The following is a 24036-nucleotide window of genomic DNA, read 5'->3' on the forward strand; positions in this document are numbered from 1 at the left end:
CTCATCACCAACTCAAAAACAAGACTTCCGGAATATTCTGCGCGAGTCTTAAAACTTAAAATATAGCTATATGCGGTGGAGTTTTTGTAAAATACGCTCAGTAGAATTCAATTGAAGAGATTTTACAAATTATGGACACAACTTGTCCGGGGCGTCGGTTGTCCTTTAAATAATGTAATCTCCATTTTTGGCAATATGGCAAAACAGCATTTTTTTGTGCAATGTCGCAAAAAAAGACAGAAGCTTCTGTGTCCTTGGATGTGAAATTTTTGAATCAACTTGTTTTTCAATTCAAGTCAATATTGACATGGTCTACGTGCATGCCACAGTAAAGCTATCAGGAAAGTCTACCATGTGTGATCACATGAGAAAGTTAAGTGTTGCAGCATTTGTAATGAATTTGTTATCGACAAATTACTTAAATGTTTCCAGGCGGTGGTTGCAGCAGTATAGAGTATTGACTAAAACTTCCATAAAATAAATAATGAGCATCTTGAGATAAATGTTTCAGCTACTAAGAGGTGGAATAAGAACCATGCATTATTGCCGTCCTGCTTCCGCCAATAACACCCCCTTGCCATAGTTGGGAAAAGGTAAAAGGGAGTTCTCCGCCTTTTCACAAAGACTTTGATCCAACTGACATACAAACGGCCCTCAGATCACTCGTCTTCACACCCTTTGTGAAGACCCGCCGCCTGCTCTGCTCCCACACGAACACTTTGCCCCAATGAGGGTTGCACACCCTCCTCCAATCTGACTACTTTTTCTTCCTCGACTGTTTGGTCTTTTTCCAAACATCTGAGTGCAGACACATTTGGTGCTTTGGAGGACCCAAGGGCCTAGGATCCAGACAGATGGAGAAAATAAAGGAACTCTTGAGAGCCCCACAGTACGAAAGCTATGGGGAAAGAGTCTAGAACATCGCTAAGACTCTGGCCAGGCGGACGAGCTCACAAAATGTTGCGTATTTGTCCTAATGGGGAGACGGAGTTTTATGAGGTAAACCAGAGAGAAGAAGCAGAAGATTGCAAATGAAAGCCTTGTTCCAGGAGACATGTCATTGGCGTGGACATGAAACATGCAGTCACTGCTTCTTATCTCAATGTGTCCCAGGGTGGGAAAGTGAGGCAACCGCTTAGGATGTGTTGCAGCCTTGTCTGACCATTAAAACATACTTCTAGTTTGATGAATGTCAGATGGACCCTTAAAAAATACAAAAATAAAAAGACTGGATTTGCCCTTGAGATTTGGTGCTCATACTGTCTTACAATTATTTGTGTAATCTTTGCAACAATATTAAACAATTCGAATTTGGTGTCGTTATAACACCACCAATCTTGTCGCCCAGATGCAGATGGTAGTGTCTTTTTTTCGGGGGGCAAGTAAAAGCTGTGAAAATCGTAGTAGGTGTGAGTGAAATGGCAACGGGAAATGGGTTACAGGTGTGAGGAGAATGCAGCACAGCTGTCCAGCATCAGGGATGCTTCAAGCTTTCGACAAGTGTGTCGGGAAAGCAACAAAAAAAGGACATAACCTGCCCTGCAATCCTGTTTGAGGCCTGAACTAATGAAAAAAACAAATTGCCATAAGTCCTTATCTGAATGTTTGCAACATTTGTTCAATACCAATGTGGTGTAGAGCAGAAGTTCAAGCCCAGAGAAGTTTCCATTTCTCCACTTTCCATAGTTGACATCCGCTTGGTCTTCTTTAGTCGGCAAACTGTGCTTGTTTTTACCATGCCGACGCCTATTGAGCGATGATTACAAAATGTTCTTACTTTGTCATTAATAAATAAAGCACTACCAAACTCAGTTTTGCTCCCGATCTGTTTTTTAAATACGCCTGTATGTTGTGGTAAGGCGGACGCCCGTATGGCAGTAGAGGATAGGTACCGGTATATAAAACTTGCGTCCTTTCATCCGGTGCGCCCAATGTGTGTGTTAAATACAGAAATGGCACACATAAATGAGACTGCGCCATTTCACACGGTGCGCTCTTTGGTCGTGAAAATACGGTATGTATATATATATATATATATTATATATATATATATATATATATATATATATATATATATATATATATATATATATATATATATATATGTCCATATATGTCTTATATGTCCTTAATTGCTTCTTTTTTGACTGGGTTTCTGTGAATTTTAGTGTGAGAAACTATCACGGTGCATTCGGATGAACAATTGATCAATGTTTTTGCTTTATATTTTTTTTAACGATTTAAGCCAGGCTTCACATTCTGTTGTTTGCTGCATTTTCAAATTCTTCCCTCGCTATGAGGTTAAAGGGGCCTGGCTTTGAGTAAAGGTTGGGGCGGTAGGGAACTTGGGGATGGGGCGCTGTTGTGAACATCACCCACCACCTGGCACACATCCCCCACCACCTGGCGCACATCCCCCAAGTTGAGTTGAAATGCGCCTCAAGTATCTGTCTTCACTTTTCACCTCCAGGAAGACATAGAGGAGACAGATTGAAGGCCGTGAAGTGACTCCAAGAGGCTAGACTGTAACCAAAGGAAGCGCTTTTGTTCCTCTTCCAAACCTTTTGGGGTTTTTATCCCCTCACACCCCTCACTCCCCCTCCCATTTGGGGATTGGCCAAGAGATGTCGAATCATGGCTGTGTTGTAATATGTTCCATGCCTCGCAGTTGCTTACATCTTTTATCTGAGGGTAATGGGCTGAACATAAACTAAGCCCTATAGGAGACTTGGTTCAAAACCACGAGTGATTTTTAAAGCAAAACGGTCATTACTGTATGGCATGTATCCTAAATGACTTGACATGTGTTATGGGCTTTAAAAGTAGCGTTACATCGGAGGGAAAAAAGGAAGCAGATTTACGACACACATTGAATCCCTCACATCATCAACGTTCAAGCAGCAGGCCTGTTATTGACAGCTCAGTGCCCGGTCCAATCATCTCCTCTTTTAATGTGCGCTTTAAAAATGCACAAAGCGCCTGTTAAAACCAGAGTACACATTAGCGCTCCCCAAAATTGTCTACTTACTAAACATGTCACTAATGAATGATACATCTGACTTATATTTACAACTCGCATCGCTTGCGGAATGCGTCTCGAACTTGTAAAGTATTTAATAAGGCTTTAAATATGTAGGCAAGTCATGATCTTTCCATGCAGATGTTTACGCAATATCACAACGAAGGAATATGGCAACGATGAATATGTGGATGCTTTGTTTTTCACCAGCCAAGTAAGAAAGAGGGGAGAGTGTCCACTTGGGCCCCGTCGGGTCAACTCGTAAAAGATCCATCACTCCGCAAAGGAAAAAAAACAAACCCAGTCAGGAAACATGGCCGAATTTAAGAGCCATTTTATTCAGCCAGAGTGTACTAAAACTAATTGGAATTCTGTCAATGGAAAAATAAATCCCGAGACGGCTTTGAAGCCAACAAGCCAGCCGGGGCAGTCAACATGAAATTTTAAAATAGCATGGCATTGCATATTTGACAAATGGCGCATTTTGGCAATGAACTATTTTTAGTGGGTGATAATTGAAATCATAGTCGTCCTTATTACCACTGACAAGTTTTGAAATAATAGCCAATCAATCTTGTTTTTCTGGCAAAAAAAATAAATAAAATGCAACGGAATGTCTTTTATTTTCTTGCCCCCATCCCCACCCCCTAAACCCCCCTTTGCGATGACTCCTCTCTCTCTATTTTAGGGCCAATAAAATGTCAGCTCTTATTCTCCTCCTCCAAAGTGCTGGCTGGTTGTCAGCGGACCCTTCTTAAGCTCTGCCATTGCAAGCTGGAGACCTGTAAATCTCTGTCAGTGGCACGCCATCCGTCTCAGGGTGTACAATAAAAATAAAAAAGAAAAAAAATGGTGGGGGGGGGGGGGGGAATGTGACGCAGTCATAAAAGGAATGCCATCACTGGCCAGTATATATTATGTGAACAAAAGGAACATAAATATGTTCCTTTCCATTCCGAATGGGAACAATGAAGCAAAGAGGAGCTTGCTGAAAGCCCGAGAAGGCTGATGGTTGCTGACAGTGATTAATAGACGCTTCCACTGCTGTCAGCAGCCTTCTCTTGTGTTTGCACTCAAGACAGTCAACAGCTCTGTGGGCTTAAAAGATAAGCAACTATATTGTCTTTTGACTTTTTCTCTTTTCCTCCGATGGCTGACAAACCAGATACTCATTTGGACCTACTACTCCAAACAACCACTTATGTAAGCACCATTTACCCTTTTGAGGCTAAAAGTGCTATTCACTGCATTCCATGATGATGTTCTACTTCCAATGTATTTTCCCCTGCTAAAAGATTTAGCCACCAAAACTAATGGACATTGGATTTACCCTTTCTAGGGTCAAATCAAAATCAGAATTCCACTTCCTAAAAATCATTGAAAGCAATGTTGAAAGGAACATTCATTCATTAAAGTGCACCCATCGAGCCATCTTTTTAAACCGCTTATTCAAGCGGGTGAGTTGGAACTTAAAGCATTTGACTCTGAGCAAGGTCTGTCATGTTGGCTAGCTAATTGCAAGTGACCTACAGTGACACTCAAATCTGTATCGATAAAGAAACTAGAAACACATTCCAGCAATATGTTTTTTCAGACAACTGAAAATACATATTGCTGGAAAAGGTTAAACCCTATTATGAAAAACACGTACAAATCTTTTCAGTGAAAACGCATGTCGCGGGGCCGCTAGCAACAACCGCTAGCAACAACAAAAATGCATGGAAGCTGTTCCATCCACCAATCCAGTCGCTGAAGGTGTCACATTTTTGTCTGGCTTTTACAAAGTATCTGTCAAAGGCGGGTGTCAGTGCAGAGCGCTGATGAGTATGTGGAACAGTCGCGGCTTGGAATTGAAGAAGATTTACATGGGACAGGAGATGGGAGACCAACTCTTTTCGACAATGGATGCGACAGCATCATGTTTGCTTTCAACATTTAGCTTGTAGTAGACGTGAACACTCCACCTGACATCCCTGATCCACTGGTGAAAAGGATGCTTTGATCCTCTCCTCTTTCATCGACAACTGCTTCATGCAACAAAGAGGATGCAGAAAGTGCTGAAGATTGAATTACTGTCTTTGTCTTTGTGTTGTCATATTTGTTTTCTTTTTGTTCTTTTGACTTCAAGGTGGCGCCGAAAGAGTGGCTGCCTCTCCATCAGCTCCTGTATTTTGTTTTTCTAATTCTTTCTTTCCTTTCCTCTTCCTTTCATAACCTTGCTGCTCTGAAATGTAAATGTCTCCACTTTGACACAAATAAAGGCTATTCCAATCCAATCCAAAGTGCAGTAATGTTCCTAAAACGACATATTAAGACAATGTCAGCATCTGGTGTAATGTCTAAAATATTAAAAGGTTGCTTTCTAACCAACAGTGAGGGGCAAGGGAGGTTTGAGTGTTTCCTGAACACAATGATCACTATTTTACAAATGTAAAGGCACAAGAATATCAAACATACATTGTACTGTATTTTCTGGTATATAAGGCGCACCGGAGTATAAGGCACACCCCCAATGAATCGTGTATTTTCAAACTGTTTCCATATACAAAGCGCACAGGAGTATAAGGCGCTTCATTGAATGACAAAAGTTTTCCAAATATAATATATAAAGATAGGAAATATTTCAAACATAAGGCACACCACATTCTAAGTCGCGACAGTAGAGGCTGGGGTTACGCGCTACTGTACTTCTAAAGGGGAAAATGAAGTCGTTCACTGGTGACAGGAGTTTGCGAGACCTGTTGTGGGTCACTATTACTTCAAATATCCCACCTGCCCACCTGCGTATAAGGCGGCGAGTCATTTTTTTTAAGAAAAGCAAGGCTTTTGGATCCACCTTATTCCCCGGAAAATACGGTAAAATGTTTAGTTTTTTTTTTTGTTTTTTTTTTGTCAATTCAAATATTGCCATTATGATTACAAACAAAGGAGTTCATAATGAGGAAAAGCTAGCCTGGTGAAATTAAAATGGTTGTTGAAAGTAAACATCTATGTCACTGACGTAAATGTGTTATTTGGTCGCTTAATTCATGAGCTCAAGTTACCATAAACAGGCCTGATAATACCTGGATAAGATATGGAGCATTTTTTGCTATATATCACCGATCAGCGCTCATGCTGCTGGTTAAGAGATGCGAGGACTTCAGAACGCCAATGTTTCATATCCTCTCCGCCTAACTGACATTTTATCTGCGTGGTGTCGTGCCTGCGGATTGAACACTTAGGCGAGACAACGACAGGCTCTCTTCCTGTTGTCACTTCTCATTCGAGGATCGGGAGCAACGCCGCTTCTCTCCGCCCACCTCCAGCCCCTCAAACATTCAACCTACCTTGGCTGGGATGGGATGTCCGTGTTTGTCAATTAGCAGGGCCCTCGGCCGCGTTGAAAGACAATCGTGCCCCCGTGACGAATTAGACGAGACAGATGAGTGAGGCGCGAGCGTGGCGCTAATACTCCAGCCTTCTTTGGATATGAATCTAAAACGGCACAGCTGACAGGCCATACACGGTTTTATTTCATTTCTTAGTGTAGCAGGCCTCCCTACTTTGTCGTCTTTGTTCTCTTTTCATCACACCGCTTACATCTCACTTTGACAGCCGGCCGACACCAAGAGCACTTTCTCTTTTCAAATGCGAGTTAGCATACTTGATTTGTCATTAAAATGCAAAACGCCTGCCATTGCCAACATCGTCCTGGGTGAGCGCGAAGTATGACGTATGACGGCGGGGCTCATCTGCAATGCAGAAGTCAAACTCTTGTTTTGTACAGACAGATGGAATTTTCACACATCAGGAGGTCGTCTGCAATACAAACGCTGCGTTCTTCTAAAGACGACCAGCAGCGTGTGTATTTGCATTGACTGGAAGAATCCTATTATTACCTTTTTGGAAATAAAAGCGGCTTACATTTGTTGAAGTCTACTTGAATTACCATTTACAGTGAACTGTCAACCCGCATGGCAGGTCGGGACCAAGACCTCATCTGAATAGTAAAATACACTTCTTCTAAAAGATGTTTAAAATTGCCACTGTTTCTACTTTAAATGTTGACTACACCCAAAACGTTGACATCTATATCAAAGACATTATCTTTTAACATGGCCGTTGCACAAATGGTTGACAAATTATTTCATTTAAAAAGAACAAAAAAATAAAATATGGGACATTTATCACCATTCTGTGACACTGTTTTGATTATGGCACTTTTTTCCGTCAGAAGCCACATTCTGTACTAGAACAGTTCAGTATTGCATTATTAGAAGTACCTACCAGTCTAGACGTCTCATATTATATTGTGCTGCTTTCAAATCAGGAGACTTGTCTTGAAAGCAGTTCACAAACAAGGAACTGCCAAATGTCATCTTGCAATGGGAACATCGCAAACATGTCATTTTCATTCTCTTTTATGACATTTCTCGAACAGATGACAGACTTGTAAAAGTCAAATTGTTTCCATGCATCAGATAACATCATCTGTAATGTCTCATGTGTGTTGAGGCTTTCAATGATGACATGGCACAACTTGAAATGTGTTTACCAAATCGGTAAATGGGGTTGTTTTTGGCTCTCGTGAATGTCCAGCGTGACAGCATGCGTGTAGGCGATTGTGACCACCACAGCAAACCACAAGAGGAATTATGTCAAAACAACACACTACGTAAACACCTGACCTAGAATAAAGATAGTGACACAACAGTACGCAGCGATGAGAATGCCTGACGGCAGCGGTAGAGTGTGGGCGTGAGAGATCGCAACTGAGAGTTCATCCCCACCAATACCTGCCTGGATTCTTGCATCGGCAATAAGCAAACAATGCACACAAATCGTGTCGGGGCACACACAGTGTTAATTTAAAAGTGATGCAAGTGACACCGGGCTTCTCAGTGTGAATCACTGTCAGCATGGTGGTGGAGTGTTGTCCACAGCATTGACAGAAATGAGTGTCTTAGTTGCAACAAACTCTGGCAACGTCTCCTGTTAGATTTGACTTGGGCACGATGACGCGGCGTACGCGCTCAAGGTTTCAGGTTAGTGTTTACAGCGGGTGACGCCTGACGCTGAGGCAAGGCCCTGTTGTCAAATCCAAAATCCGCCTCACTAACTGACAAGACATGTTTGGGAAACTTCTAAATGACAAAATAACATATTTTCCAGTGTATAAGGCGCACCAGATAATAAGTCGCACCCTCAATGAGTGCCAAGCATTTTCCAAATAAATAAATGTGTAAAGGTTTTCCAAAAATAAGGCACACCACGTTATAAGGCGCTACAGTAGAGGCTGGGGTTATGCACTCCTTCTACAGGGGGAAATGGAGTTTGTGGCTGCTGACAGTCATTGTGAGATCTGTTGTGGCTCAATATTACTACACAAATAAGGCACACTGTCATCTTTTGAAGAAAATCAAAGCTTTTGGGTGCGCCATATACACATTCAATTTGTCAAATGCTGCACTCAACTAAAAACTCTTTCATACTGCCTGTAAAAGCAATATCACTATTCTGATAAACAGCAGAGACCTTTTTTGAGGGGGTGGGGGGATGAAGGCCGAGGCAAAAACCACAAAACTGACAACCAGGTAAGGTTAAAAAAAGAATGAAATCAAATCCCACAATTCTGTCAATGTCCCGCTTTGCTGATTTCTGTGTAAAACGTGAAATTGGAAAACTTTGCAATCTTGTGAAATCTCCATAAGAGACAATGACTGCTTCAAGCATGGAGTAGACTACCGATCGCACATCCACTGTGTGCGCTTCAAACGCATTTCTAACAGGCAATGGTTATCTGCAATTAAGCGGTGGATTAGTTACATTCTAATAGGGATCACATCTATTAAGGAGAGGGCGTCGCGTTGCATTAGGAAGCTAAAACCAGCATCACATGTTGCTTATTAACTCCACCCACGCATGAACCCCCGCCCACCCACCCACCCACGTGTGCTCATGTGAGCGCAGAGAAAAAAAACACGAAGGGAACCATGAATATTCAAAGAATACCTTAAAGTACAACTTCATAATTTGAGGCAAACCATAAACTCTAAACTCTTGATTGATTGGGGTCCAAACATGAAGCTACAAGCAAAAGTTGACATGCACAAATGATTGCTTGAATTCTCTAAAATCAATTTAAGTGTTACCTCTCCAGTTTTTTTTGTTGTTGTTGTTGTTGTTGTTGTTTTCAAATGAGTTGCAGATGTTATATAGGTCACAATAACAGTGAAAAACATTTCAGGATTATTTATCTTGGTTTTATTATTTTCTTTGTACATCACAAAAACCTGGCAAATAATCCATGATAACGTCACATCATAACGAGGAAGCCCACTTTGCCACCATAAAAGTCATTACAAATGAGCCGTTTTCTGCAGTTGGCCCCCAATTAGCCAATTAGGGTCTCGTGATGTTTGTCAGACATACACAAGCACAAGATACTCATGAAGAAATTAAGTACAGTTAGAGCAAGTGAAAGATAGTGAGAAAAAAAATCGGTCTGACCTGAGCTGATTGAAGCTCAAGTCCAGCCTTCTTGCAAAATCTCCAAAAGAGGCCCCGAGGAAGTCTGGAATGTCTTTACAATCATGTCCAATGTAGGAAATCTGGGGGGGAAATATTGGAAATATCTCTGTAGCAGCAATGATGCAGTTGATGAAGACATACTTGACATTATAAGCCGTCATTTTACATTTTGCTATTAGCAAAAGTGTGTTCTAAATAAACCATATGGATCCATTGTTTGGATTTTGTTTTTCAGGAGCCGATTTGGCGTACTACAGCAACACATGCTAACTAAGATAATTATATACATTAGATGTATCAAAACAGCAATAGAGTATTCCTATGTTGCGCTAGTAAGTTCTCATCTTGGATCCAGTGGGAGTGTTTAATGTTGTAGTCAGTTGACAGCACATTTATTATACTGTACACTTATTCACTCAAAGTGCTTTAATACTGTCTGCATGAGAACCCATAAGGGAATGATGGTTGTGTGTGTGCTTGTTTGTTTACCTCTATAAATACGTATACATTTTTGACGTTTTCTAAACAATGTCCACTTTTTGTCACTTCTGTCTAGCTTTTACATTGACTAAATGCCGTTGCAGACCTGACTGGGGGATCACGTTTAGGGTAGTTGTTAGTTTGTGTTTGATTGAACTCGAATGCAAACGTGTTTGTATGGAAAACCTCTTCACACAACAATCATGTCGCATACAAGGCAAATGCTGTTGTTTTTGACGTGGGAAAATGTTAACTTTTTTAGAAAGTACATCAAAGTACCTCTGTCTTCAGTAAAAGATTGGCGTTTAAAGCAATACGGAGATCTCTGAAACCACTTTCAAGCACGAGTTCAACGTGGACTCACCGTGGCTGTCTTATTCAGTGGGAGGAACCTACGCTCGTGGTCACATGACCGCTAGCAGCTGAAACGATGCGCGCTAACAAACACGTTGAAAACTTTGTAAAAAAACACACTAAAGATTAAAACTACAACACTTACATGAGTTCCATTCAAAGCCACTGGCGACTCTCTGCTCGCCATCATCTGTAGTCGGAACGACAGTCCAGCAGCCCGCGTGTTATTCACGCTTTCTGTCAGTCAGTCTAATGAGAAACGTGGAGTTTAGTTCGCGCAAAACTAGGCGGTCAAGCATGCGTCGTGGATCCGTGATGCGACTAAAAGTTCAAGCGGTATGCGTGTGGTGTGTGTGTGTGTGTGTGTGTGTGTGTGTGTGTGTGTGTGTGTGTGTGTGTGTGTGTGTGTGTGTGTGTGTGTGTGTGTGTGTGTGTGTGTGTGTTTTTTTTTTTTTTTGCCGAGTTCAGTTAGTTGGTGCTTTCCGCGTGTCTTGATCAGCTGACCCGCATGTGCGGAAATGTCCTATGCAGGCTAACTGGCGGTGGGAGGCTTGCTGGCTGCCCGATTGATAGAGAGCTTCACGCCACACATTGAGACACTTGTTTGGTTATTATCACACGACGCGCTATGTAGCTGGTGAGCGCACAAGAGGCCGTTCTGTCTACTTGGTGACCGCTCAACTTAAAGGAGTGCGCTGCTTAATCACGTATTGTACAGATTTTACACAATACTTCCGTTTGCTGCTGAAAAGCGTATGGCGACATGCCAACAATCCATCGCTTGATGCTCGTTCCGGTCGCAGGGGGTGGGGGGTTCTCTCCCAGCCGTCTTCGGGCATGAGGAGGGACACTGGCTGGCAACCTGAATTGGTTGCCAGTCAATCACAGAGTACACAGAGACAAACAACCATTGGCTCTCACACTCAAAATTTGGAGTGTTCAAACAGCCTGCCATGCATGTTTTTTTGAATGTGGGAGGAAACTCGGGGAGAACATGAAAACACAGGGAAGCCAGAGTGGGGTTCAAACGGACGACCTTTACACTGTGAAGCCAATGTGCTAACGCTAACCACTTGTCTACCGACCCACCGAACTAAACAATACATGTTAGCTCAAAGCTGACCAGCTAGTCTGATCTAACCCCGATCTAAGACATGAATCATATGATTCTGCACTCACATAAATACTTGAGCTTTCGAACTTCATGAAAGTGAATCCCCAAGTATAGTTTTAGCAACAAGCCAGATGATGGAGAGTTGATAAAAGGCTAACAATAGCTGACAGCAAAGTAGCCTAAATGGGTTTACGTTTTACAAGAGATGAATCAAAGAATTGTTCAGATAACAAATGATCAGTGCTGGGACATATTGAATTTATTGAACTTTAATTACCAAGCATCACTATAACCCTATTTTCCGCCAAAAATATCAGAACAAAATGCTAAAACACTACTGTGTTAGTAAATAGCTGTGCTAACCAGCCTGCATAAGCAAATGTTATAACAGAAATACATGAGAGGATTACACACTTAACATCTTTTGTCTTATAAAATAAATGAAAAAAAGCTGTTGGATGTTGTTAAAATGAATGGTACAGTGAGCGAGCCACCATTTGCAAAATACTGTATATACCACCTAAAATCTAACATGCTAAAATGAGGTCACTTTAAAACAGTGGTGGGCCATAAATGTCACTCCTAGGCCTTCAGTAGTGCTACGTTTGAATCTATCAGCTATGAATGTGGTGTCATATTACTACACGTCCACTAGGGTGTGCCGTTGGCCAGGAAATAGCTTGTGACTTGAAGAAACTTAAGAAATACTGTAATTAACCTGTTCGAATTTTTACTATGGGCGTGTGGATTCATGATTACCTCATTAAATTGCAATATTATTTGCTATTTATGCTAGCTTTAGAGGTGTACAACCTTAATGTTAAAGATGTCTGTGTATTCTTGAAAAGTCCATCTTCAAAATGGGATTGGATTGGATTTGCCTTTATTAGTCTCGCAGTGGACAAATTAACATTTTAACTGTATATCAGCAATCAAATCAATTTCTTCTCCTCCTTCAGCCATTGTGGCTTGACAAAATAACTATTAAATCAACATAAAAATGTATTTACTTATGCTGCTCGCTACAGATACAGTGTGCTAGCTCTGGCCAGTATGCTCTTATCACTAACGGCTGGTGATATTATGATTGGCTCATGACTAGCCAATCATAGCCTGCGAAAACTGACATTTCTAGCGCCTTCCAGCAGGCTTTGGGTTGCCAATTTGGAATTATTTAATAATACTTCATGGACAAAATATAATTCACATTCCTCTGTGATTCAGATATTTTTAGGCCAGCAGCGAAGACGGCCCACCACTGCTTTAAAAGGATAATGCCCATGATTCACAATAATAAGTAATTAGTGACTAAGGAGAATATTGAGTACAATTTTTACATTCAGTTAAGCAATGCTAAAACAGATAAGAACCAGAAGCTAACTATGAGGACAGACAATGCTATTTAGCAGATGAAGTATTCTAAGATTTTCCCGAGTTGGGCATGTTAGGCAACTTTTGATTTGTAAAAAACATGAATAATCACTCGCCCCCTACCAAAGCATTGCCTCATAGCCCATGGATAGTTTCCTGAAAGAACAGTGTTTTTTTAGAAAACACGAGGCCTGAAATGGACAGTTGGTTGTCTTTGTTTGTTTTTTTTCCATGTTTTTTCCCCTGTATTCATAGTAGTGATATTAAATGTCCGTTCTCTACTCATACTTTTTCATATAAAATCATCCAATGTGATAAATTGGTCAGCCCAGTTAACAGTTAACAGTTGACAGTTAAGTGAGAGAGAAGGAAGAAGCCCCTGCTACCTGATTTCACCTCCCCCCTACCCCCTCCCGCCCTGACGTCACATAGGACACGCCTACTCAGGAACAACTGCTTACCATAGCGACAGGGAGAGCGGGTTCACACTCGCACAATGCACACGTTGTAAATCAATCGAGGGCTTTTGTCAAATACGAGTAGGTTTTCAAAATCTGCATTTATGTTAATTTTGGTACGGCGTTATTGGGCTGTTTTTACACTATTTACAAGGGAGTTAAGTAAATGATAGACGGGTAATTTTGAGGGACGTCGGCGTGCATGCATGCATTTAAATTAAATAGTCTTTTGTGGTTTTTCCCTTGAGACCGTTATGTTTATCAATGGGAGTTTGCTTCTTGAAATTGCTACGATGTAATTGAAAGTGTGGAATTTATCGCCTTTTTAGGTTATTTATATAGAATTACAGTGGTCTCACCCTTTGTACGTTGGAAATCTAAATTGTTGATTTTGCATGCGAATAAGCCATTCCCCTGTATTGTTGGGATTTTTTATGTAATAAATTATGGTTTGCAATGTTATTTTACAGGAATGCCGAGTAGTTTTTAGGTGCGCGCGTGCACGTGCGTGCGTGTGTGTGTGTGCGTGCGTGCACGCGCGTGCATGTGAACACAAGGCCATTCGTCTTATATGACAATAAAAGGAGAGTTTTTGGGGGGCCTGACACTGACAATTTATGGCTGCCCTTCCTCGCCCTAATAACTCACATACTGTGTCACGGACTGTCAAACCACGCGGAACACAGCCACGGCGTTATCAATCACACGTTTGCATACCGTCACACAGACGCACACTATAGAACACCGCACTTTCACGAAAAAAACGCCTGGAAGATAGTTGAAGTATTTGCACTTAACATTTTATTGGTGTGACACGTTGCATATTTGCCCGCTTGAAACATATTCCTATGTATGACTGAATTTCAGTTTTAGATAAGTCAAACGCAGTGTCAGAGGAAATATGATACAATATTTATACAAATGTTGAATATTATGTGTTAAATGTTTTCCCCTTGAAATAGCGGTTGCATTGTTTTCTTTTCTTTTTTAAGATGCTTGACAGTACAGATTAAATAGTTCATGCAATGTTATGACCTCAAGCCCATACTTTCCCCCATTTCTAATTTTAAAAGGAATGCTTGGGCAGGGGAGAAAGTTACGGCTGCTGGCATGTACTGAACTGTTATATTAAAATGACATATGACAATATGTTCACTGTTGCTTTTGCATTTTTCATCTTTGAGGACTCTTCACTGTACAATTGTTGCATGAAACACGCGCGCACACACACACACACACACACACACACACACACACACACACACACACACACACACACACAGACACACACACACACACACACAGACACACAAAGGCAAACACATAAATATGTATATTGTTGAATCAAAAAACAAACACCCAACAACTAAATTAAAAGAACATTTGCTGATTTTGTATATGTAACAACTAACCTGCGAGTGTACGTGTGTGTGCGTGTTTGAGAGCGTGCGTGTGTGCTGGAGTGAAGAAAATATTTGCAGCAGATCACTTGAGTTTTATTTTAATTAGATTTGGAAATGTTATACTTAATAAACTAGTGTTTAAAATTGTATTCTTAAAAAAATATTTTTAAAGTTTCATTTATTGTAATTTGAACATTTCAGCCTTTATATATATATATATATATATATATATATATATATATATATATATATATATATATATATATACTTTAAAGGGATTTCATTTGATAGTCATTAAAATAATTTAAAGAAGCATAAAAAGTTGTCAATGTCAACATGTACATTTCTCCCTCATGAAAAATAACTTTTTTTCCGTCTCTGCGAGAGTCCAGGCTAGTTTTTCTCGTGGCTGTGCCTCTACAAAACTTGACCTGTCAAGACGATTACCGCAGAGGGAGATAAATGGCAGAGGCGGGTTGCAATAATCATCGTTTTGTTTGATGTGACAAGCCTGATAGGCGTTGATTTACTTACAAACTGATAGGCTTTTAATTGAGCGCCGATGGAGATGAAAGCATTGAAAGGATTCCCCCCTCCTCCACCCTTGACTCCCCTGAAGTCTCAATAGTGATTAGTCCTCTCAGCGGTGAATAGTTGGGAGCCGTTTTCTACGTTTTCTTTTCTTCGCACCACCTGACAGTCCATCGCTCTTCCTCTTTTTACAGACACACACAAAAAAAAGAACTCCGACCATTTTTCCCTTCTTGCAAATAAAACCAAGCCGACATTTGTGTGTAAAATGTCTGCCTTTATTATCTCTTTGCTTGACTTGGCAGGTGACAGCCATCTGCAAACACGCACATCCAATAACCGCGTCAAATATGCATGGCTATGAATTATGTTTCGTATATTTGAATTAAGCTGCAACTTCTCATTGTGTGTCAAAACACTCCATCGTAAAATGTTATTGAACTATTTTTTTTTTACCCTGGCACGCATTCGTTGACATAAATCGAATGGGGCATTGATTGACAGCCCCTTCTTGACAAATAACTGATTGATTGCATTGACTGGGGGAAGAGAAGGGAGGCCAGGAATAGAAATAGAGGGCGGGTTGTGTATTATAGTGAAAACATGTGACATTTGCGTCCCCTCCATCACTTACTTTAGTCTATTCCTGTCAACTCTCGTCTGTTTAAGCAGAGAGTGGGTTGGTTGGTTTGATGGTTGCCGGATGACAGACTAGAGTGGGTGGGAGTATCTTGAAAACATTCATTTTGGGGCTTTTTGTCGAAATCTACAGAGGCAATATTGCACAATACTATGAAATCAATGTTCAATATGCTGCCTGCTTTCTTCAAAACGTACAGTGAAGAAATATGAGCCTGAGAAATAGCATACCACTGAATATTTCTGTTTACATATGAGAGTATTCACATACAGTATGCTGTTCTATTGTACTTGAGGTCCAATTAAACTGGTGGGAGGTGAAAACTGCTAATTATTTACTTATAAAGTACCTAACTACTGTACAGACAAGGAGCCGTAATTATGTGCATTAACTAATTCACTTCCTGACGTGCTAAAATGTGTCCACTCCAGTGCCAGGGTTTTTGTCATTGTCACTCGAATTCCAGGACCCACAGAATATTGAGTTTTAGGATGAAATAAAAATTTAATGAAGTGTAAGAAACCTTAGACTATTTTCTTTCATCAGAAAAAAAGAGTTAATTCCGAAATTATATGGGTCTTGAGTTATATGAGCGTGAAAAATACAATGAAATATATGCATATTTGTTTATATAACACTTTAACAACAACTGTAGCTGGAAGAAAGTGCTAACATGGAAAAATGGGAAATGCTACCCCCTTGTGGAACGGAAAAATCATTTCCAGAGGCCATGGTCAGCACTTTATAGGCACCTAAACAAGAAAAAAAAATTGGGAATGGCGCTCTACGTCACATTTTCAATTACCGGATAAATTTGTCAATGGCAGAGAATGAGTAAACTGTTGCTAAATTGAGAGTATTTACTTTGTCAATGGAAATAGACGTTTGTGAGGAAAGTAATCATTGGTATGTTTATAATTTTGGAAAACGGTGGTGACAAATTGTATCAACCTTGCATTTCTGGAGTATGTTTTAATAATAATAATAATAATAATAATAATAATAATAATAATAATAATAATAATAATAATAATAATAATAACACAAATGTTAATTTTACAGTAATGCTCCTAGTTGACGCTTATAAATTATTAAAGTGTTTGGGGATCACATGATGAATAGAGGCTATTGTAAAAAATGACAGTAAATAATAGGGTGGGTTATCCATTACTGAGGAATTTCCACTGTTCAAATTGGGGATGTTGCCACAAATTATTCAAATAGTTGTTCATTGTTTTCTAATAAAGTGACAGTTCTAAAATGTATCAATCATACTAAGTAGCGCTCAACAGGATCATGACAGAATGGGTTTGTTTCTGTCTTTTGGATGCTTCTATGAAACAAATGCCATTGACAACAAGAGTACAATATATTCCACTTCAGTGGGAAACCAAATGTTGATTTCAAGAGGAAATTTAACGTTTTATAGGGCCGCGAGGGTATGCTAACAGAGTAGAATTTACAATTAAAACTTAATAAACACCAATTAGGAAAGTAGTACAACATTCATCTGGTGTGTAGTGGTTCAACGTACATTGCCCTGATATGTTGGTTATGTGTGTTGACACTATATTTCACTTCCTGCTCTACACTGCACCTTATGCTGCTCCTTCTGGTGTACGTACCCGAACCACCTTGGGCAGAATTAAACAAACATATTAAAATAAATATAGGGCGACGCCCAAATGGAAAAGCCGAAAGGAAAGCAGATTAAATATATGAATATGGTCATATACACAACTCGGCAGTCAGCAGCAGTTACATTTGTTGTTTTTTGATGAACATGTAAAATACAGGCATTTGATTATTGTATGTCTGCATGTATTGCTGCACCGTTGTTACAGGGTATCTACTGCTTTCAGCTTTGTAACTACATACATAGCATGGATGCAACTGGTCTGTCTTTGGAATGTTGTAGTGTATGAGCAGCAGAAGATGGTGGGATTTCATTCGACAAAGTTAATGTGGCTTGGCTAAATTCACAAGTAATAGTCTTTCGTTTGTGTTTAGTTGTACAGTAAATTTCAATTCGGACTGCCAACTCATAGTTTGAAGGCTCATTTTTAAAGAATCGTTCATTCGGTGCAATATCTTTGCACATAATTTGGCACTGACATTCCTGAGCATTCCGACAAGTATAAAGACATCGATCAATAGCACCATAAACAATCTTCGACTCAAAGAAAGGATTCGGTGCTGTGTGGAAAGATACGAAAAATTCCAGGTTGAGGGAGAAAAACAAGTGAGCGGTCACAGCAACCAAACATTTAAATTCCGCCACGGAGCTCCTCCCCTTTCGTGGAGTTTACAAGGAGGATGACGTCACATCCCATTGACCCTCCAATCACCTCAGGCTGCCATTTGATTGGAAGGCGGCAAAGGCTTTCATCTCGGGACTAACTCAGCTGCCTCCCCCTCCCATCCTTACCCGAGTGTAAACGTCTCCCAGTTTCTTGTGCGGGACTACATGCACGGAGGACGCAGACACGGACGCACACGGCGGAAGCATCTTCTTTCCTCTTTCGCTGCTTCTTCTCAATCCACATCAACAAAGACAGGATTATTCTTCTCACTCGCCTTATTTTGATCGGTTTTAACCCATATCAGCGGTTTCCTTGATGCATCTGAGCGAAGCCTCGCTGTCCACTTGGCTGACCATTGGGACATGAGCACGTCGCCTTCGGCGTCTGTCCTGACGAATCTCGGTGAGTTGAGCGCAGCCTGGGAGCAAGCCAGTCGTCGGGGAAGCAGGGGTAACGACGAGCCGGCCTCTTCTCTCTTCATCCGCAAGCAGCAGCAGCAGCCGAGGCAGAAGCAACAGCATTCGGTGCCGCCGTCAGACCCGCTACGGCAAGCCAAGCGACTCCCGGTGAAGGTTTTGAAAATGCTCACCGCACGCTCGGGACACATTTTGCACCCGGAGTATCTGCAGCCTTTGCCCTCCACCCCTGTCAGCCCAATCGAGGTACGAATAATATGTACTGGGTGTGTCTTTTTTAATATCGCAATTGTATGTGTCTGTTAAGAAATAAAAATTTCGCCTGAAATCTTAAAATGACCCTTTCGTCTCCAGCTGGATGCCAAGAAGAGCCCCCTGGCTCTCCTGGCGCAGACGTGCTCCCAAATCGGCAAACCGGACCCGCCGCCGTCGTCCAAGCTCTCCTCGGTCACCTCCAATGGATCTAGCGACAAGGATTCTAAATGCGGCCCGTTGAAGATGAGCGACATCGGCGCGGATGACAAGTCCAGTTTCAAGCCTTACTCCAAGCCGTCGGACAAGAAAGACTCGTCTGGGGGCGGAGGAGGCGGCTCGGACAAGTCTGGTTTTCGAGTGCCGAGCGCCACCTGTCAGCCGTTCACGCCGCGTACAGGCAGCCCCAACTCGAGCTCTTCCGCCTCTCCCATGCCGGCGGAGGGCAAGTGCGGGGAGCGGGACGACAAGAAGGAGTCGGACGGCGGGAAAAGCGGCGCGGACGGCGGTTCGGCGACGTCCAGCCACAGCCGGATAAGCGTGAGTTGCGGTGGGATTAACGTGGAGGTTAACCAGCACCAGGAAACCACGCACGGCCCCAAGACGTCCACTTCCTCCTCGGCGTCCGATTCTTCCCCGGTCACTTCCGTGTCGTCGGGGTCCGTGCTCGGCTCGGGGCTAGTGGCGCCCGTGTCTCCTTACAAGCCGGGCCAGACCGTGTTCCCGCTGCCCCCGGCTGGCATGACGTACCCGGGAGGCTTGGCCGGGGCCTACGCGGGCTACCCGCAGCACTTCATGCCGCACGGGGGCAGCCTGGTGAACGCTCAGCTGGCCAGCTCGCTGGGCTGCAGCAAGACTGGCTCCAGCCCTCTGGCCGGAGCCTCCCCGCCCTCCATTATGTCGGCCAGTCTGTGCAGGGACCCTTACTGCCTCAGCTACCACTGTGCCAGCCACTTGGCGGGCGCGGCCGGGGCGTCGTGTACACACGACTCGGCGGCTGCTGCCGCCGCCGCGGCCAACGCGCTAAAGTCCAGCTACCCACTCATGTACCCTACGCACCCCATCCACGGAGTGCACTCGTCGGCCCCCTCGTTCAGCGGACACCCCCTGTACCCGTACGGTTTTATGCTTCCCAATGACCCCCTGCCTCACGTATGCAACTGGGTGTCGGCCAACGGGCCGTGCGACAAGCGTTTCTCCACCTCGGAGGAGCTCCTCAACCACCTGAGGACACACACGGCTTTCACCGGGGCCGAGAAGCTCATCTCCGGTTACCCGAGCTCCTCCTCGCTGGCCAGCGCGGCTGCAGCAGCCATGGCCTGTCACATGCACATGCCACCGTCTGGGGGCCCCGGCAGCCCTGGGACTTTGGCTCTGAGAAGCCCCCACCACGCATTGGGATTCAGTAGTCGCTACCACCCGTACTCCAAGAGTCCCCTGCCCACCCCCGGAGCACCCGTCCCTGTCCCCGCGGCCACCGGCCCGTACTACTCCCCTTACGCACTGTACGGCCAGAGACTCACCACAGCATCGGCGCTTGGATATCAGTGAGCGGTGGAAATTAATAATAATAAAAAAGACTGCAAAAGTTTATAATAAAAATAATGCAACTATAAAGACTTTTATATGAACATATGGGCGGGATCCGTGGACTTCAAATTGTATTTATTTATAAGTCTGCTTGAAAAAAAAAACAAGCAGGCTGCAAAATTGAACATATTTGAACAAGTCAAGAAGTGCATTATGTGGAAACATAAGTTTAGAGCTAAAGTGGATCAGCACACACACCGTTAGAACCAATTCAAAGTAGGCTTCCTCATTTCGATGTTCATTTCAAAATTGCTATGATTGTATTTGTTCTTATTTAAAAGGAAAAAACAAAATGTCTCACCGAGAAAAGAAAAAATAATTTACATGCATGTTTTTTGGTTTGTTTTGTTTCTTAAAATCCAGAAATCGTCCACATTTTAAATTGCCGTTATTTTTCAGGTGTTTACCACGGGAAGAGAATTGGTATTTTTTTGTATGTATTCTTGGGGGAATAAGAAACAATTCTGTTACAGATATTCTTCTGCGTCAATGATGTGATTCACTATCTTTTTTCATTCATCTAATATTAATTCCAATGGATGAAACACAAACATATTTTTCAGCTTTTACCACTTGAAAAATCAAACAAATTATTTGAAAGAAGGATACGATATAAATGAAATATAAACACAATATAGTTATAATTTAGTGTGTGTGCGTGCGCCCAGGCGTAACATCGAAAGCTTATTTATTTGTCACATTTTGTGGTGAAAAAATGGAAAGGTTATTTAATATTTTTGTTAGTGTCATTGCCGGAAACGTGGACAACACATTCATGTCGTCATACTTTCAGGGTGTAGATCAAGTTAATGAAACAGGAGGAATTTAATTACGTGGAAAAAATAAAGGAACTCGCATAACAGGTTAATTTTTACGCACGCACGTGCACACACACGCACGCACACGCACACAAACGATTGCCGTATTGTGTTTAGCGATGCGTTTATTCATTTATGCATTGCAAAATAACATATTCTAAATACAAACGTGACATTTAATGTGACTTTCATTAAAAATACCAAATAATACTTTTTTTACGCAGGAAATAATTTTGGAGGTCAGATTCCAACATTTATTTTGAAGAACAAACCGCCAAAGCGCACTAACTCGAAGGAAGGCATGAAACATTACGTGTTTTTTTAATCTCACATTAATTGCAATGACACAAGTACGTGTCTTAAATTATTGAAATTATTCTTCCCAGACCATCGCACAGTGCGACCTGTAAATACGAGGTGAAGTGATGACGACTAAGGCGAGCTATGTCCATGTTTTTTAGCCACATGACCATGCTAGGGCTCGGAGGTCCCCGGTGGAAGGCCATTTATCATGCGCCCTTCCTCCCACCACAGTCACCTGAGGGGGGGGCAAAGAGGTGGTGCGGAGGGGGGAGTAGGAGGGTGGGGTGCCGGCACATGAGCGCATGTTAGCGTGACTCCCACCTTGACTTGGCTACACGGCCTCCTCCCAGTAACGTATTTGCGCACGCACGCACGCGCACCCACACCCACACCCACACACACACACACACACACACACACACACACACACACACACACACACACACACACACACACACACACACACACACACACACACACGCACACAAACGCGCGCACGCACACACATTGGCATGAGCATGTAAAACGCGGATTAAAGTGGATATTCCCTTTTTTTCTTAAAAAGGCTTAGAAAACATGAGGACTCACAAGGAAGCGGGGAGGTGTCATTTAATACTCACTGGACACCTTGTTAGGTACAGTTGCGTTATTCCAAGGGACACAAATGTAGAGCAAATGTAGAGTTAAAATGCACCTATGCAGGAATAGTTTATAACGGTGTGCAAGAGCAGAAAAGATAAATATGTTAACCGGCATATATATATATATATATATATATATATATATATATATATATATATATATATATATATATATATATATATATATATATATATATATATTTTTTAATGTGTGTTCATGAATACTCAACATTTTTTGACACATTGGGAAAGACCCAGGCATACATGGATCCAGTTTGCTGGTGGTGATACTACTTTTTGTCCCTAATGATGTGGTTCGATCAAATTAATGGTCAACCAGAATCTAAAAATAATTCACCCTAATTATAATTGCAGTCCTATTAACCTCACAAATTTTATGTTCTTTTGAGGTGACTTGGAAAAAAAGGCACACCAACTGCTTATTGTGATGACTAACAGTGTAATGCTTTTATTTTTGATGATTTTGCCGTCCTCCAAAGCTCACATGAGAAATGAGCATGAGTTGAAGACATTAGCTAGTCTGCGCCGTTTAGCTATAGCATCACAACATTCATTCCATCTCTGGCTTTTTATTTGCAACTTTTATATAATTATGATTATTTTTTTAGTTGGAACAGTACATGTCTTGCACACACCCAGACACACCTCACAGTGCATTACTCCGGGACAAATTTCACAAAGGTTTGATTTTCTTGAGCTTTTTTTCGCTGCAACTCTGAAATGATTAACACTGTATGCATAACTCATTCGACCTCAGGATCAAGGTAGAATTCCAACTGGCTTTTTTGACACTTTTTTTAAGGGACCGCCACCATGCTCAGTGTGACTACAGAAATCAACTGACTAAATCAGTCAGTCGTACTACTCCCCTTACGCACTGTACGGCCAGAGACCCACCACTGCATCGACGCTTAGGTATCAGTGAGCGGCGGGAATTAATAATAATAAAAAAGACTGCAAAAGTTTATAATAAAAAGAATGCAACTATAAAGACTTTTATATGAACATATGGGCGGGATCCGTGGACTTTAAACTGTATTTATTTATAAGTCTGCTTGAAAAAAACAAGCAGGCTGCCAAATTGAACATATTTGAGCAAGTCAAGAAGTGCATTATGTGGAAACACAAGTTTAGAGCTAACTTTTATATAATTATGATTATTTTTTTAATTGGAACAGTACATGTCTTGCACACACCCAGACACACCTCACAGTGCATTACTCCGGGACAAATTTCACAAAGGTTTGATTTTCTTGAGCTTTTTTTTGCTGCAACTCTGAAATTATTGACAATGTATGCATAATTCATCAAGGTAGAATTCCAACTGGCTTTTTTGACACTTTTCATAAGGGACCGCCACCATGCTCAGTGTGACTACAGAAATCAACAGGAATTTGAAGATAGGTGCATTTTATATGTACAGTATATATATATATACTTCCACTTTGATTAAAGAAAAAACATAATAATATTAATACCATAAAAAAACTACTGGAGCCAAGTCTACTTGCCTAGTTTTCTATCCTTGACAAAGCTGCACATTAAGAAATAGATCAATTTCGGCGATTGACTAATTTATTTCAGTACACCCCTCCACTCAAAAGCACACAATTAACCAACAAATCATGGAAATGCAAGTCCTTGTTTCCCCTGTACGACAGAGTGGGCATGTCACCAAATGAGCTGAAACCATGCCCAGTTCAAATGTGCTTTTTTTCCCCACAACAACGATACACTTGAAAGCAGCATTGCTAGCATAAAACAAGCACCCACAAGCTAGCTACTGCAACACAATTGCAGGCACTCGCA

At 41.7% G+C, this 24036-nt stretch overlaps 2 protein-coding genes across 6 annotated transcripts in view; one reads left to right on the forward strand and one right to left on the reverse strand.

Moving 5' to 3' along the window:
* The window catches only part of lrmda (leucine rich melanocyte differentiation associated), a 270027-nt gene extending 259288 nt beyond the window's left edge, over positions 1-10739 (reverse strand). For all 4 annotated transcript variants that reach the window (XM_089012356.1, XM_089012355.1, XM_089012353.1 and 1 more), the window contains exons 1-2: positions 10512-10739; positions 9512-9612 (exon numbers count right to left, since the gene is read on the reverse strand). In XM_089012356.1, the coding sequence (XP_088868482.1) occupies positions 9512-9612; positions 10512-10556 (146 nt within the window). In that variant the 5' untranslated portion in view covers positions 10557-10739. The remainder of the gene's footprint in view (positions 1-9511; positions 9613-10511) is intronic.
* Positions 10740-16946: 6207 nt separating this feature from the next.
* znf503 (zinc finger protein 503) lies at positions 16947-20918 on the forward strand. 2 transcript variants are annotated; one of them, XM_089012531.1, is made up of 3 exons: positions 16949-18588; positions 18678-18848; positions 18957-20918. In XM_089012531.1, the coding sequence occupies exons 2-3, from the start codon at positions 18768-18770 to the stop codon at positions 20403-20405; spliced, it is 1530 nt and encodes a 509-aa protein (XP_088868657.1). In that variant the 5' UTR covers positions 16949-18588; positions 18678-18767; the 3' UTR covers positions 20406-20918. The 2 variants fall into 2 exon arrangements, with proteins under 2 accessions (XP_088868656.1, XP_088868657.1); XM_089012530.1 differs by having other exon boundaries at positions 16947-18848.
* The last annotated feature ends 3118 nt before the right edge of the window (positions 20919-24036 follow it).

This window comes from Hippocampus bargibanti, linkage group LG13 (assembly GCF_051943395.1).
Source record: "Hippocampus bargibanti isolate YZ-2025 linkage group LG13, ASM5194339v1, whole genome shotgun sequence".
Classification (NCBI taxonomy): domain Eukaryota; kingdom Metazoa; phylum Chordata; class Actinopteri; order Syngnathiformes; family Syngnathidae; genus Hippocampus; species Hippocampus bargibanti.